The sequence below is a fragment of the Heteronotia binoei genome, chromosome 2 (assembly GCF_032191835.1).
Source record: "Heteronotia binoei isolate CCM8104 ecotype False Entrance Well chromosome 2, APGP_CSIRO_Hbin_v1, whole genome shotgun sequence".
NCBI lineage: Eukaryota > Metazoa > Chordata > Lepidosauria > Squamata > Gekkonidae > Heteronotia > Heteronotia binoei.
In genome coordinates this window covers 180,103,622-180,120,557 of record NC_083224.1, presented here as the reverse complement: position 1 = coordinate 180,120,557, position 16,936 = coordinate 180,103,622, and the positions used below count along the sequence as shown (strand labels likewise).

At 42.4% G+C, this 16,936-nt stretch overlaps 1 protein-coding gene across 1 annotated transcript; it reads right to left on the bottom strand.

Annotated features, from left to right (window-relative positions):
* Positions 1-866: 866 nt before the first annotated feature.
* On the bottom strand, positions 867-4,691 carry LOC132567007 (14 kDa phosphohistidine phosphatase-like). Its single transcript, XM_060232582.1, has 3 exons — positions 4,374-4,691; positions 2,219-2,343; positions 867-1,084 (listed from the first exon to the last, which is right to left on the bottom strand). The coding sequence occupies exons 1-3, from the start codon at positions 4,654-4,656 to the stop codon at positions 992-994; spliced, it is 501 nt and encodes a 166-aa protein (XP_060088565.1). The 5' UTR covers positions 4,657-4,691; the 3' UTR covers positions 867-991.
* Positions 4,692-16,936: the final 12,245 nt, after the last annotated feature.

Sequence of the window (16,936 nt, the reverse complement as noted above, 5' to 3'; positions counted from 1 at the left end):
CTGCTTCGGCGGGAGGGGCAGGATACAAATCAAATAAACTAAACTTTTGGTTAAGGGGCTGACATCTTACCACCATTTTAATAGCATGTTTTGGTCTGAAAACTAGCATTTATTTTATCAAATTTATATCCTGCCCTCCCCTGGTGGGTTCAGGGAGGCTTACAACAGTTAAAAGCAAACACAAAATATTAAAAACAGAATATGCAATAAAATCATTTTGATACATTTTTTAGTCATTAAGCCCAAGATGCACATAGATATTCTGATGTTTCTGGTTTCAGTTCTATTCTATTCTAGTATTCATTTTAAGCTGCCTAATTTGTGCTATTATACTCTGTTTGGTTATTTTTTGCTGGGTTTTACCTAAGAATTTTTAGCATTTGTATTATGTTTTATTTTGTAAGCCACCTCTAGCAAGTTCCCTGGAGAAGCAGCATAAAAATGATCTAAATAAATAAAAAATGATGGCCCAACTTAGACCTTTGTAAGAGCAGATCTTTCCTAAAGAAGCCTCTTGGGAGATTGCAAGGGGCTAACTGGCCAAAGTAGCTTTCTCCTCCCTCTTTAGCCAATGGTGGAACAAATTATCTGTCTGTGAAAGACAGAGGAGATGCAGTTTAGCCAGATTTTTCTTCACATATTTCACAGTGCATTTTGTTTACAATAAGAATTTCTGCAGAGGGCTGCTGAGAGATGGGCAAGGAAAGGAAAATCTGTTCTACTAGCTTCTTCCACAAACTTTTTTCTGCCCAAGGCCACTTGGCAATCTTTTCATCAGGAGAGTCTAAAAGGTTTAAGTTTGAAAAGCAAAAGGTTAAAGAGTGAGAATGAAGTCTTAAATGGCAAACATATATTCAAACTAAAAACAGCGTTGAAGTTTTTTATTCAGCAAAAATGAAATTCACTTGGCTGTATTTTGTGATGCAAGTCCACACTATCCTGAAAAGAAAAAGGACTGACTTCATAGTTCAAAATACACAGCGGCAGCAATTCACTTCTTGTCATCTGACCAACTAATTTCATAGTCCTTATAGGTTCTCTTCAGTAGTTCCACTGACACAGCATGATCAGCTTTTCCATAACCCTGAAAGACAAAAACAAGAATTGCTCATTACCTACCTTTAATTTCTAAGGAAAGAGACTGCATGCAGCTCCTAGTCCTGCCTGTTCAAATCAGAAAGTTGGTGCATATGTTCCTAGCAACATCAGTTTTCAATTAAGAACATCATATATTCTGGATCAGCTGGGAACTCCTGTTGCTGCTTTAAAAAAAAATACATCTCTCACTATTCAAAATTTGACCAGGTCTCTTCTTACAAATACTGATAAACACGTTTGTGAAACAAAGATGAAATCTGGGGATGGGTAGGAAGTCTTTCTGCAGCCAGTCTCAAAGGGAAAACAAAAGCAGGGAACATTACATTGTTCAACTATCATAGGGAGTCAATTCAACACAGACACCTTTAATTCCAAATATTATGCACTGATCTCAGGCCCACGGTAGCACTGTTGGTGCTCCTAAAACATTAGTTCACTGCACATGGATGATTCATCTAAAAATTAGACTACTGACAATCCCTGGAAGTGGCAACCTATGAACTTTTGGAAAGGAGATGGCATTATCCCTGTAGCAACCAGACAGATTTCCAAGACCCTGAAGAAGGCAACTTTGACCCTCAATGAAAGTATGGACACAAGGCTGAGGAGAGGAAACAAAAGGAACCTAAGTAGAAATCTGGGACAGTAGCATTTGTAATTATCTGTGATGTCTGAAGTAGATTCCCTATTGTAGGACACCTAGGCTCTTGCAGTTTTTTGCCATGAGTTGTTACAACAGTTTTACTATAATCATTTAACATATAACATTAAAATATTAAAATGTTATTGTATGCTGAGTCTAAGCTCTTCGATTTCTGCACAGGACTAACAGTATTTAACTAAGAATTTTTTAATATAGTGTTACTGTCTATACATAATGCCTTGTCTTTTTGCTACCAATTGTAGCTCTTTTCATAGTAGAATATGCAATAAATTAAGCTACAAAAATATTTGGAGTTTGTAAAAGCTATATATAAATGGCAGAAACATATATATACAAAAGTCTTAGTCATCTTGTTCCTTCTCCCATTAAATACTACCAAGGACACTTTTCTAAATTATCAGACACCCACATTATCTCTCTCAGTGAGCAAAGTCAGTCATTATAGTCAATACTTACTGTAGAAAGACCAAATACACGGATTTTCTTTTCTTTACTATTATGCTCAATTTTTCCTCCTCCAAGGCACTTGCATACAAAACCTAGTTTCTCCATTTCAGGATTTACTTTTTCAAATATGTGATCTGCAAAACAAAAATAATTCATGTGCAGTATTAAGAGCACCTTACAAAGATAAAGCATTATTACATTTTAAAAAATCAGGTAAGGCAGTGATGACACACACAATATAATGCACTTTCAATCCACTTTCAATGCACTTTCCAACTGAATTCTGCCAGTTCACACAGTAAAATCCAGCTGGAAAGTGCACCAAAAGTGGGTTGAAAGTGCATGATTTAGTGTGAGTGGTCACAGTTTAAAAGTTTAAGTAGGAAAACCTACCTTAGTTCTGGCTTCTTTGAAATTTACCAACCATATTAATTAAACAAACAGCCTTTGTACACTTTTGGTGCCAGAACGAAGTATGAACTGAGGCCAGAGCTAATTAAAAAGCAACTCTAATGTTTTCCACCTTGCAGTCGGTTGAATGTAAAGAAACACAGAGCAATCCATGGATACAGCTGAATTTAAGTATGACAGCCTAATGTCATGAGATGGACATGTTATTTTCAGCTCTTCAATTGTAAATTGAGAATAATAGTGGGGAAGATCAATAAATAAGGTTGCAAAGGACTTTTTTTACTGGTGTGAAAGAACAAGAAAAACAGATATTTCAGCAACTAAGGAGGTAAAGTCTATCAAAGTGCACAACACAATATTAATATCAGTTCTTTTTACCCCTGGATATTATAGACTGGGGAAGACAATGGCAAACCACCTTGTAAAAAGTCTGCCGTGAAAACGTTGTGAAAGCAACGTCACCCCTAAGTCGAAAATGACTGGTGCTTGCACAGGGGACTACCTTTACCTTTTTATTATAGCAAAAAGTGAAATACAGGGTAACAAACTACCAAGGAATTCCAAAATAGAACAGGCTGCTGAGCTCATTAACAGGATTAGGAAAACACATATCTGCAATGCAATGCAGAAGTCTTTGATGTGGTAGTGGTTATGATGGCAAGCCCAGATTCAATTTCTTAAGACATTCACTGGATGACTAACAGTCAGTTTTTATTTCTCAGCCTAATCTACCTCCCAAGGTTGATGTGAAGCTGAAATGGGAGAATGATGGCCTTGAGCTCCTTGAAGGAAGGGCAGAGTAAAAATGATTTCAATAAGTTTTAAAGTCATCCTAAAGCACCTGCAAAAAATGTTGAACAGCCTCTTAATGGCCATACAAACTTTTCAAGCCGTCTTTTTTGCCTCACTTTCTACCCATTTCAGAAAAGGTTGGCTTCTTAAAACATGTACGTATAGGTTTAAGCGGGATCATTTCTGGAGTTATCTATAACAGTACTGTAGGAAGTTTAAAAGAATATTCAGGAGTAGACACATGCAGGTGCCCAAGAGCTAGGAGTCCCTAGCTCCGCCTCTGCTCATAAGTGGCTGTAGCCTACAAGCATTTCTTTAATTTATGTTATTTATACTCCGCCATTCTCTCTGAGATTCAGGGTGGACTATATAGAAAAATGTGTGTATGCACACCTGTATTTTGTAAGGTCCCTCAGGCAAGTTCTCCGGAGAACAGGCATAATTTTTCCCATAAAAAGATAATGTGCGTATTCGGGGGGGGGGGGGGCTGTAGCAGGAACTCATTTGGATTTTAGGCCACACATACCTGATGTAGCCAATTCTCTTGGAGCTTATAGTAGGCCCTGTCAGAGGAGCCCTGTAAGCTCTTGGAGGATTGCCTACATCAGGGGCGTGTGGCCTAAGATGCAAAGGAATTCCTGCTACTGACTGCAATCACACACGCTAAATAATGCACTTTTCAACTGGATTTTGCAAGTTCCCAGAGTAAAATCCAGCTGGAAAGCGCACTGAAAGAGAATTGAAAGTGCAATAGTGTGTATGATCGTAGCCAATAGGTACTTTGTGTGGGGGAAGTGCACGCATGTATCCGTCTGCCGCATCTGCGGGTGTCTATGTCTCAATGCTGTATGTGTGTGCGTGCGTATACAAAACACACACACACACGACACATGCATTATGCGAGTACACACACCCTTACACAACACAGCCCGCCCCGCCCCCAGCAGCGCCCTCCCCTCACTGTGGAACTCGGCGGCGGCGGTGCCCCGGACGATATCGCGGTACTTGTCGGCCCCGTGCTGCACTCGCACAAGAATGTACTTGAAGGTGCCATCCGGGTCTATCTCCACCTCGGACACCGAGCTTAGCTGTGCGGTCGCCGCCATAGCTGAACGTCTGCTCGGGGGGTCGCCGCGCAGGGGGAAAGGCCTCGTCGAGCCCCTAAAATGGCCGCGGGGCCACAAAAGTCCTACAGAGCGGGAGCCCAGCGAGAGCCCGAACACACACAGCCGCGGGGTGCTCATTGGCTCTTCTGCGTCAGAAGGGAGTCGTTGATTGGGTTCTGGGGAGGGAAGGGGGCGGGAGGACAAATTCAAGGTAGAAAGCCGCCTTGTTCTGTCTGCTTATTTTCTTCATGAGAAGCAAACGTGAACTGGTCAAGCTTTCCAATGCACATTATTTATTGTTCTATTTTTTTAAATTTGTTAATTTTATTGCATTGTTTTTAGTTTGTAGTTTATATTGTTGCTCAGTTTGTGTTGTGATCCGCCCTGAGCCCGTTTACAGGAGAGGGCGGGATATAAGCCTAATAAATACATACAGACATAATACATACAATATGTGTGGGACAGATGGACTCACATTTTAGCTGTATTTAAATAAGTGAGCAGTGACTCAGGAAAGCTCATACACCCTATCACAAATGTTAGTTTTTTAGGTGATGCTGGATTCTTGTTCTTTTTTTATTGAGACAACAGTGTTAGAGGGACTGGTCACCCTGACGCTTCCCACAGCAGTCCCCCTTGAACTTTCTGCAGTCGCAAAATGCAGCCCTAAAAAATAGTATAGCCCAGCCATTATTAAGCATTTTAGAGCCCAAATATTTCAAGTGGTAATATTTTGAAGATGCCCTTTTCCAGCATTTTTTGGGGGTTTTTTTTGGGGGGGGGGTGGAGTTGCCATGCTCATATATGTGGCTTGATTTCCAGGAATATACATTTTTTAGGATTTAGGACAGGGGTGTCAAACATGCAGCCCATGGGCCGGATCAGACCCCCAGAGGGCTCCTATCAGGTCCACAAGCAGGTCTGCTTCCTTCTCCCTTTCTCTTCTTTCTGTGTCACAGCTTGCTTTGCCAGAATTTCTCAACTGCACAGAAGCTACAGAGCAAAGCCTCTATTTTCCCTATTGGGTGAGGTTCCTCTCTTGAAAAGGAAGTGGGGAGGAGGGAGAGCTTGCTTTGATACTGACCACAATATTGCAAGAGTGCTAATACTTTAAAGGTAAAGGTAGTCCCCTGTGCAAGCACCAGTCATTTCCGACTCTGGGGTGATGTTGCATCAGTGGTTTCACGGTAGACATTTTGCGGGGTAGTTTGCCATTGCCTTCCCCAGTCATTTTACCAACTTCGGAAGGATGGAAGGCTGAGTCAACCTTGAGCCGGCTACCTGAACCCAGCTTCTGCCAGGATCGTCATGAACTCAGGTCATGAGCAGAGAGCTTCGACTGCAGTAGTGCAGCTTTACCACGCTGCGCCATGGGGCTCTGCTAATACTTTAAGCATGTTTAATTTTAGTTCTTTAAAAAAAATAGATTGTGTTTGTGTCCTTTATAGAATTTATATGTACATTACCTGGCATTACATTTTATGACAAACATGGCCCGGCCCGACAAGGTCTCATTTATGTCAGATTCAGCCCTCAAATGAGTTCAACACCCTTGGTTTAAAACTTAGCACACACTTGGAGCAGATATAAGCAAACTGAAGTTTCTTGTTCAGGCTGCTGCTGCCCTTGTGCTAGAAAAAGCCTGGCCGTGGATTAAGGAAAAAAATGAGGCATTTAAAACAGGAACTGGCTTTGTTTCAATATGAGCATTCCCCTTGGTTCAGACAATTCTGAATTGCCCACTTGTGGCCAATTTGACATTTCTGCCAAGTTGTCCAGTTAGCCCCAGAGATACAGGAAAAGAGCAGAAATAGTCTGGCTCCAAGCTGGCTTTTGGAAAGTGGTGTTCTACGCATGCAAACTGTCTGTGGATAGTTCCGGTTAAATCACAGCCTTGTGCTGCTTCCAGGTACCTCTCTTTGTTCATTAAAGCCCAAGTGACTTGTTTGCTGCTCACCGGATCCTCTAAAAGAACCTTTGTTCAAAGAAAAGGAAATGCTAATGGCTCGTATCACGGCCAGCGGTTCAGCAAATGACTCCAGTGACTAAAGACTGCCAATTAACTTACTGCAAGTCAGATATGCCCAGTGTTGGCCCACAAACCCTTAGTAGAAAACAGCTGCTGAATTAGAACTGGGACCTGTATTTATATAGCATTATTTGGTCTGCCTAGCACAGCAGTGATGGATCTTCAGAGCACTCTGTCTGCATAACCACATTGACTTCTATAATAGGCGATGTCTGATAGTTAAATCAAATGAGATACATTGGGATCCATGATTACGAGAGACATCCTAAGCAGATCTGCTCAAAATCCTACTGAAGTCTGTTCCGTGGGGCTTACTCCCAGGAAATAATTGTACTTCAGATTTCTTATGGAAGAATCAGATCTGAGGAATGACACTTGGGGAGGGGTACATTCACCATAAAGCTATTGTTTCCTCCCCCAGGAGGAAAATATCAGCTTCAGAGAAGCCCTTTAGCTTTCACACATACTAAATAATGCAGTTTCAATCCACTTCAGTGGCTGTTTGCAAATGGATTTTGCCATTTCAAAAAAATCCAGTGGCAAAGTGCATTGAAAGCAGATTGAAAGTGTGTTATTTAGTGTGTGTGAAAGTGCTCAAAGATAATAATGGTATGGAAGAGCAGTCAGTGCAGTTCTTTCAGAAGACAGGAGATATGTTCCTAGTATCTTGCCAGCTTGCAGTTTTGTAACTGAGTGCTGGTCTGTTGTGAACTCTCCTGTTGTTGCTCAGTCGCACAGTTGAATTCGACTCTTTGTGACCCCATGGACCAAGTCACACCAGGCCCTCCTGTCTTCCACCATCCTCCGAAGTCCACTCAAATTCATGTCAGTTACATAAGTAACGCTGTCCAGCCATCTCATCTTTTGCTGTTCCTTTCTTTTTACTTCTGTCTTTCCCAGCATCAGGATCTTCAGTGAGTGCTCCCCTCTCATTTGGTGGCCAAAGTATTTGAGCTTCAGTTTCAGCATCTGACCTTCCAGGGAACAGTCAGGGTTGATTTCCCTTGGGACTGATTGATTTGATCTTATTGCAGCTATGTTTGCGTGCATGTGCTTGTCAAGTCATAGCCAATTTATGGGAACCCCAGCAAGAGGTGGTTGGGCATTGGCTTCCTCTGCAGAGTCTTCTTTGGTGATTCCCCTGTGACAGACAGAAGACTGTTCTGCCCCTGAAGGGGAAAACTGTCACGGCTGGGGCCGGGTCAGGCAAAGTCCAGAGGCAGTCCGAGGTCTGTAGCCAGCAAGCAGGAGTGTCCGAGGTGCCAAATCCAAATCACTGTGCAAGTATCGCAGGTCCGAGGTCCAGAAGCCGAGGTCAGGGAGTCCAGAAGTCAAAAGCCAAAGTCAGGGAGTCAGGAACCAAAGTCAAGCCGGAGTGGATGCTAAAACGTCAGGGAGATGACTAGTTGCTTCCACAAAGCCTCCTCCCAAAGCCCACAGCTATATAGCCCTCTGCTGGCTGTTGCCCATTTGGGCTAATTGCTGGCTCTGGGAGGCAGCCAGGATCCTGGTACAACTCAAGACTCAGGGAGCGTCTTGCTTGTGAGCGTGCCGCCCTCCTCCGATCCGTGAGGTCCTGACGGAGGCGGTCACGCACATGAGCCACCCGAGAGGGCGAGCCAGGGGGGCTGGAATCTTCTTCAGCAGGAGGCAGGGGTACTGGTGCAGGTGGCAGGGGTACAGTTTCCTTGGCAGACTCGTCTTCCTCTGCAGGGTCCCCAGCACCCATGACAAAAACAGCCACTCACTTAAGCCTATGCATCTGACTCTTAGGAAAGGGTAGGCCAGGGCTAGATTTGCATACTAGGCCACACCCCCTGACACATGAAGCAAATTATGTACAAATGCTCACAATGCCCAGCCATTTCATGTTTTCCTCTGGGTCTTAGGCTCAAAGCACTGAACAAGAGATTTATGTAATGAATGTCAACAAATCAAAAGTAGGTTTGCAACTTACAGATACACACCTGAACAGTATACTCAAGATTGCTACAGCACAGACATTGTCTCCAGATTTTGATGCAGTAATTCAGAGCAAGAGGTATCAGTTATCAGGGACTTAAATAAATATTGCAAGTGCTAATGTTTTAAGCATATTTTATTTTGAGTAAGATAATCTTTTAATTGTTCTTGTCTGTGTCTTTTATAAAGTTTATATCGTCGCTACTGGCATTACATTTTCTGACACACGTGGCCTGGCCCAACAAGGTCTCATTTATATCAGATCTGGCCTTTATAACAAAGTATTTTGACACTCCTGAGTTAAATCATTTCTAGATCCAGCCAGTCATTTCCCCTAAAGCCCAAAGTAATCATTCAAGTGGACCAGGTTTCAGTATGGAGGTGGTAGGGTAGATTTCTCCAAGCAAAATACCATCCTCAGTCTGCAATAACAGAGCTTCATTCCACTGTGAAGAGACTGAGTTTCTGAGATTGCCAATATAATTTCCTGAGATTCCTAAATTATTGTTCAGCTTATTAATTATAAATGCAATAAAATGGTGCCTTTGTTGAAATTTGCAGCAGGAGTTTCATGGTAAGACTGTAGGGTCAGCATTTGCTCTTGTAAACAAAGCAAAAGAAAAGCTCTTCTGTCAAGTGTTGTCCTTGTAGCATTCAATAATAAAACTGAAGAACAGAGAGACAGACAATGAACTGAGAGTTTTCAGTCTGTCTCGGGGAATCATTAAACATGTGAATAGACAGGTGAATGTAAACATTGGAAGGAAATAACAATGATTCCAAAAGTGTGCTGTTGTTTGTAGCATGATTTACAGTCCTAAACCCAGAAAGGTGTTATCTCTGCAGACTGACCTGAAGATTAGATGGCCTGCTTCTTATTACACAGCTGTGTATCATACAGTAAACTCTGAACTGGATGGCCTGGGCTAGTCCAGTCTCAGCAGACCTCAGAAGCTAATCAGGGTTGGCTCTGGTTAGCACTTGGATAGAGACTACTAAGGAAGTCCAGGGTTGCTATGCAGAGGCAGGCAATTGCAAACCACCTCTGTTCATCATGAAAACTCTATGTGCGATTGCTATCTTGACGGTACTTTCCACCACCATCATATGGCAAATGACAGCCAATGCATGAATCACTGCTTCATAGTGTGATCTATATGGTGTATGGTCTCTGGAAAGTTGTGCATAATGTTCAGCTTGCAATGAAGGATCAAAACAGTGGCTGCAGGTCTATGGAAACTAAGCCCTGGAACTTGAAATCTCTTCTGTTTGTACTGCAACCTTGTTCTAGCTGTTCTCTTCCGATGTATTCCTTTATATACCTTTTTCCTTCCACAATGTTTCATCTGTGCCAGATTCAGTTTGCAAAGATTACCCCAGACTGATCTGAATCATGCAATAAAGAATAAAGGGCCAATTTAAATAAAAATGTTTAGTGATACTGGAGTGGCTTTCCCTGCTAACGGAAGGAACTTCCTTATCTCCTCCTTCCATTGCAGTCCACTGATTTTCCCAAAGCACTCTTCTTGTGGGATCAATCATGGGATGGGGCAGGGGTGTCTGGAGGCCCACTGGGTCTCAAGCTTAACGGGACCCCCCAATTTAGACACATTAATCTTCAAGGCATTTGGTAAATTTTGCAATGTGTTTTTATGTGCATCATGTAAGATGATACTTTTCTATTCACAGATATAGACAGCACACTCTGCTGAATACAATTATCTGTGAGCTTAAAGTGTCTGTTGAGTGGTTTGCCTGTTTACAGATGTTGCTTAGTTTCTGTCCTTTGAATTACTCTGCATTTGACAGCTGGCAGCTTAATATGTAAATTGGCTCCATTGCAAAGCACAGTTTGAAGTAGTGTTAAAATCCTGGTATTAAAAATTCATTTGTGATTCTCCAATGCAAGTAAGCCACCTCACAGTAAGATCTATATCAAGGGTGTCAAACAAGTGGTCCGGGGGCAGAATCAGGCCCTCAGAAGGCTCCTTTCAGGCCTCCAAGCAACTGGCTGTCATCTGTTTCCTTCTCCTTCTGTCTTGCTTCCTTCTGCGTAACAGCTTGCTTTGCAAGGCTTGCTCAATCACACAGGAGCTACAGACTATTTTCTCCATTGGCTGAGGCTCCTCACTTGGGGAGGAAGTAGAAAGGGAGAGCTTGCTTTGCCAAGCTCTCTCAATTGCACAGCACAGCTACTGAGCCAAGCCTCTCTTCCTTCTATTGGCTGAGGCTCCTCCCCCTCCTGGTCCCCTAGGGGAGGAATGAAAGAGCCAGAGCTTCCTTTGCCCAGTTCCTTGGATCCCATGGGAGAGTTACAAAGTATTGTATAGTGGGTTCTATGCATCGATGAGTCAATGAGTCGTGGTATGAGTTATAACAAGCTCTTTATTTGGTACAGTGTGGTACAGGGCTGCACAATCAAGATTGAGAACTAGGCCAACGGGACCCAACTTATATACATCTCTGGATTCCTGCACAAGCACGTTATTGGGTCATTCAAACAGGCGAGGGCTTGTGATTGGTCCTGGGTGGCAGAGATTTGGATCCTGCATCCCATTGTTCCCAAGTTTCGAAGCTCAGTCCGTATAGCTCCAATGAGCCAGGCAGGAACACCCAAAGCCTTCACTTGGGTCCATATACATAACACAAAGCAAACACCTTTAAGACCAATGAGTGGTAATGTTTTAAGCAGGTCTTATTTTAAGTTTTGTTTTGTTTTTTAACAAAAACTCACTCAATGCACAGCAGCCAAGAAGGTCTGAGCGCCTGCTCCGCCTGCAACGCCACTGAGGATGTTCTCCGCAGCTGAGAACGAAACGTAGAACACGGCACTTGAGCCCAAAAGATTCTACAAACCCTAATGTTTTTTTAAACCTTTTACCTGTGTTTTTCTGTGTCCTTTATAAAGTTTATATCTCTACTACCGAATCTTAAATGGGTGCACACTCGACCCAACCCAACATGGCCTGGCCCGACAAGGTCTCATTTATGTCAGATGCGGCTCTCATAACGAATGAGTTCAACAACCGTGGTTTAGAGGGAGGATTGTTTTGAAGCCAGCATTTCTCTGACAAAATTGGATCTTCCACCGTCAGAAGACCCCACTTAAGTTGGAAGGAGGTTGAAGAAACACTTCAAATTTCGATGAGAGGAAGGGTAGGACACAAGCTTTCAGCCGTATCTGGCTATTGTTGAGTTGCCCCGTAGCAGAAAGAACCATATGGTGAGGGAGGGTGGCACTTGGGCCCCAGGCAGGGTGGGAAGGTTGACCCCGCCAAGTTACCATGTTGCCCATAGGGGAAAGGTTGCCATCTCAAGTTGGCCATTATATCTAATGGCACAAAGCCTTTATTTCTTTCCCTCCACCTTGTTAGAGAATGACTTTCCTGACTGTGTGACTCAAGCTGAAAATTCCAAACTCTGGCAACAAAGATAAAACAATTCAGAAATTCCTGGTACCAGACAGATTGGAGACTGTTTCACACAGCCAGCCATTCCAGATGTTTTAGTGATGATGGGATTCACTTCCCCCCACACATTAAATATAAGAGGCATGGAAGAGGATTGAAAGAGTGCGCGCACACACACACACACACACACACACACTCGAAGATATTGTGGGCAACATCATTCTGTCAACAAAAGTTTTCCTAAGGGAAGCTATTGCCAGGCATTCATTTCAGTTCTCTGCCACCCCCAAAAGAAGCAAACACCATGCTGAACAGGATAATGCAATAACATCTCATGTATCTCCCACAAAACAGGAAATATTTTTTATATCCGCTGCTGCTGTGTCTTCCTGCTCCCCCCTCCCCCGTTCTGAGAATTCTTGTACTCTTAAAACAGGGATGGGGAACCTCTGTCCCGAGGGTCGTATACAGCCCTCGAGGTCACTTGATGTGGCCCTCAGGGATTGCTGGACTGAACCGAGCCATGTGGCAGCCTCCCTGGGGCCTGGGTGGCCAGCAAGGATCGTGGGGCCCAGCCATACTGTGCAGCAGCCTCCCCAGGGCCAGGCAGGGATCACAGGGCCCAGATGTACTGTGCGGCAGCCTCCCTGGGGCTTGGTTGGCTGGCCAGAATTGCTGCAGGGCCTGGAAAAGTTACTGTCACAGTTCAGTTTGCACTTGATTGTCCCAGGTGGTTTAGCCTTATATGCTAATGAGTGTGTGGCCTAATATGCTAATATTAGGGGATGTGGTCTAATATGCTACTGAGATCCTGCTGGGCTTTTTCTACAAAAAGCCCTGGAACTAGGCATTTGCCTAAGGCGGTGGGCTGGTGTGTGTGTGTGTGCCAGATTAGGCTCTCCCCACATGACTTCAAAGAGAAAAACAATTATTTGCATTAATTTTGCTGGCCTGAATCATTCTCCCTCAGCGGAGCACTGTTTAATGAGTTGATAAATTTTATGGCCCATGAATGATGTTATAAATATCCATATGGCCCTTGGCAGAAAAGAGGTTTCCCACCCCTGTCTTGAAATATTAGAGGGGATCTTATTTTTCTATGTGTCAAAGATTTCTGGAGGATGAACAGTTGCTTTTTGGGTAGGTCTTTTTGTGTCAATTTCAGAACAGGTGGCTATCTTTAAAAAAAAAAAAGCTTTCAAGAAAAAAAACTCAGGAAGAAATAGAAAGAAAAAACCCTCAAAATCCAGCAATTAATTTAAAAAGGAGAGGGGGAAACTGATACATAAAGTAAAAACAAAAATGTAACAACAGTAATGGCAGATATATACATAAGTTTAAAGAAGGATGATGATGATGGTGATTTGTGAATTGCCTTATCCCAGCCGATGCCGGGCTCTAGGTGATGTACATCAACATAAAATGCATATAAGATCAGTGAATCCAATTAATTAAAAAAAACAGTTCACTATTTGATAACATCCTTTCTGGTGTGCAACAATCCAGTTTTCAGGGTATTGGGAGCATATAATCCCCCTTGGTGGGGGGAGGAAGTGGGATACCAGCCAAACAACTATCACTATCCTCAAGCAAAAGCCTGGAGGAACATCTCTGCTTTTCAGGCCCTGCAGAATTGTAGAAGATCCTGCAAGGCCCTACTATCTTCCAGCAGAGTGTTCCACCAAGTCCATGCACAATTGTCATCTACATGTCATGCATTCATCTACTGATAAATTTTTAAAGTCCTTGGTCCATTGATTTACAGGAGGTGGGCGTTTATCTTTCCAGTGTTGTAATACAAGTCTTTCAGCTAGGGTTGCCAGCCCATTACCACAGGTGGGGGATCCCTTGCCCGCCCCATCAATCAACTGGCTGGTGGGGGGACTTACCAGGAATAGGAAAGAGCCCAGGTCACATGGCAACATCACTTCCAACATGTATCAGAAGCAACATAATCACATCGGTGATACGGCAATGCTCTGGTATTTGGGCAAAAACTCTATGATAGAAGCTAATTTTACAATAGAGTTTCTGCCCAAATATCAGAGCATTGCCACAACGTCACAACATGATGATGTCACTCCTGGTTACATGCCTGAAGTGATGGCACCATCATACCAGTGATGTAGCCTGGGTCTTTCTCCCACTCCTGGCAAGTCCCCTCCCCCTGTTTGTTACCAGGAGAGACCTGGCAACCCTATTTTCAGCTGTAGCAAGGGTACAGAGGTTCTTTTTTTTGTTGACCATTGGTTAGCCTCCAAGAGATGAGCAGATTGTTTCAAAATACATAAACATCCTCAAAAATCAATGAACATTCCAATACAAAATTAATGAGTGATAACTTCCTTCAGGGCTTTTTTTGTAGCAGGAACTCCTTTGCATATTAGGCCACACATCCCTGAAGTAGCCAATCCTCCTGGAGCTTACAGTAGGCCCTGTACTAAGAGCTCTGTAAGGGCCTGGAATGGCTACATCAGGGGTGTGTGGCCTAATATGCAAAGGAGTTCCTGCTACAAAAAAAGCCTTCCTCCCAGGAAAAAAATGACTGGACTCACCCAAAGCATATGCTTAAGCAGGATGTCCTGTGAGTCACAACACCAACAATTAGACTTTACTCAGTCCTTTACTAGAGAGTTATGGTGTCCAATATATCATAAACATAATTTTTTGCTGAATAAGTCACAACTTAAGAGCCGTAGAAAGAGCAGGTATAAACTTTAAAACCATATTCCATTGCTTTGGCAAAATAAGATGATCTAGCACCTTATTCCATTCATTGCTGAGACTATGCATATCATATTTATTAATCACCATCAAATATTTATAAACAAACGTTGTAGGTTTTACTTTTAGCATCGATTCAATTAGAGTTTCCAAGAGCAAAGGGGACATTTAACGCTGCGTGGCCATATTTAAATAACAACAGATGTTGCAACTGTAAAAATGACAAGTCACATCTAGACTTCAGCTCAAAAAATGACAAAATCTCATTATTAAGGTTTATGAATTGGCCCAATGTGAAAATTGGTTCCATAAAAACTATTTCTTCCCAAGCCTTCCATAAAGAAGTGTTTCTTCCCAAGTTTTAGGTCTGGATTGGTCCGTAATGTTAATGGATCAAAATGAATCAAAATGATATTAACAGGACATTATGCATCATTGTTTTCTAGCTACAGAAATTGAAGGAGGAACAGGATCCACTCTAGCATAAGTAGATCCTAATGCATTCCATTTAGAGAGGGTCACCAGACAAGAACCCTTGTATGGTCCAATTGCGATTAGTTTAAATTAACAAATGCCTGGTGATATAAACTAACATTAGGAAAACCAAATTTTCCTTCATTGAATGGGAGTTTCATTCTCTTCAAAGTCCAAAGTGGTAAGGAATTCCATATAAATTTCTGTAATAAAGTATTAAATGTATGAATATGTCTACAAACCCTCTGAGTTAGTGTGAGCTAGCTCATTTTTAGCCTCCAGCTCACACATTTTTATCTTAGATCAGGAAAAATGACTTCAGAACAACCTAATTTATGCACTAGCTCACAACTTTAATGCCAATAGCTCACAAAGTAAAATTTTTTGCTCCCAAGACTTCACAGCTTAAAAGGTGTACTGTCTACAAGGTATATGAACAAGTATTGCATATTAAAATATAAATAATCCTAGGTGTGATATTGATTTTGAATGTATTTACTTTGCTCCATAAAGACAAATTAAAATTTAGCATAATCGTATGGGTGATATCTCTAGGGATTAATATTCCAATATAAGTAATTATGTCTGGGCACCACTGACAATATTATTATTATTTATTGAACTTTGAAAGCCAGTTTGGTGTAGTGGTTAAGTGCGCGGACTCTTATCTGGGAGAACCGGGCTTGATTCCCCACTCTTCCGCTTGCAGCTGCTGGAATGGCCTTGGGTCACCCATAGTTCTGGCAGAGGTTGTCCTTGAAAGTGCAGCTGCTTTGAGAGCCCTCTCAGCCCCACCCACCTCACAGGGTGTTTGTTGTGGGGAGAGAAGACATAGGAGATTGTAAGCCGCTCTTTGTCTCTGATTCAGGGAGAAGAGTGGGGTATAAATCTGCAATTCTTCTTCTTCTTTATACCACCCTCTCTATGGAGCAGAGTGGTTTAAAGCATCCCTAAGCAAATACATTCCCTCATATATTGTCTCCCACTGGCATCAACTCACATTTTGTCCAATTTAATCAAATACCCAGACAAGTCTCCAAATGTATTATATTCATTAATGCAGGAATAGAAGACAGATTCTGAAATAAGCAGTAAAAGAACATCTGCATAAAATTATTTTAAATTACAAAGAGTTATATACAAAAGCATGAATATTGTTATTTTGTCTGATGGCACATGCCAGAGGTTCTACACATAGATCAAAATAAGAGGAAAAGGACACCTTGTCCAGTAACCCTCTCAAGAGGGAATGGTGTGGAAAATATGCCATTAGTCAGTGCTTTGGAACAGTTCTTGAAACTCCAGAGACTTGGATGATATCTGATTTCTATTTTTATGTATGCCTCACTTCCTCAGGTAGCATGAAGTTCCAGGGACTAGTGCTTATCTGGGCTGGTTCCTTTTGGAGGAGAGAGAACTGCAGACTTCTGGTGTTTCTATAGTATTTGCTTTATTAAAATATACAAGAAGATTCACCTTGACCTGGATGGCCTAGGCTAGCCCAGTCTCATCTCGGAAGCTAGTTAGCACTTGGATGGGACTGAAGACCACCAAAGAAGTCCAGGATTGCTACACTGAGGCAGGCAATGGCAAACCACCTCTGTTCATCTCTTGTCTTGGAAACCCTATGGGGTTGCCATAAATCAGCTGCAAACTGACAGCACTTTCCACTATCACCACAAGAAGTGAAGAAGCACTCGTACAGATCTGTAACTCACGTTAGATCTCCAGAATGTGAGGTCCTGCATTCCCAAGGAACTGCAGCCGCTCTGAGATCAGTACGTCTGCCTTTCTCTGTGTCTTTTCCAGCATCAAAACT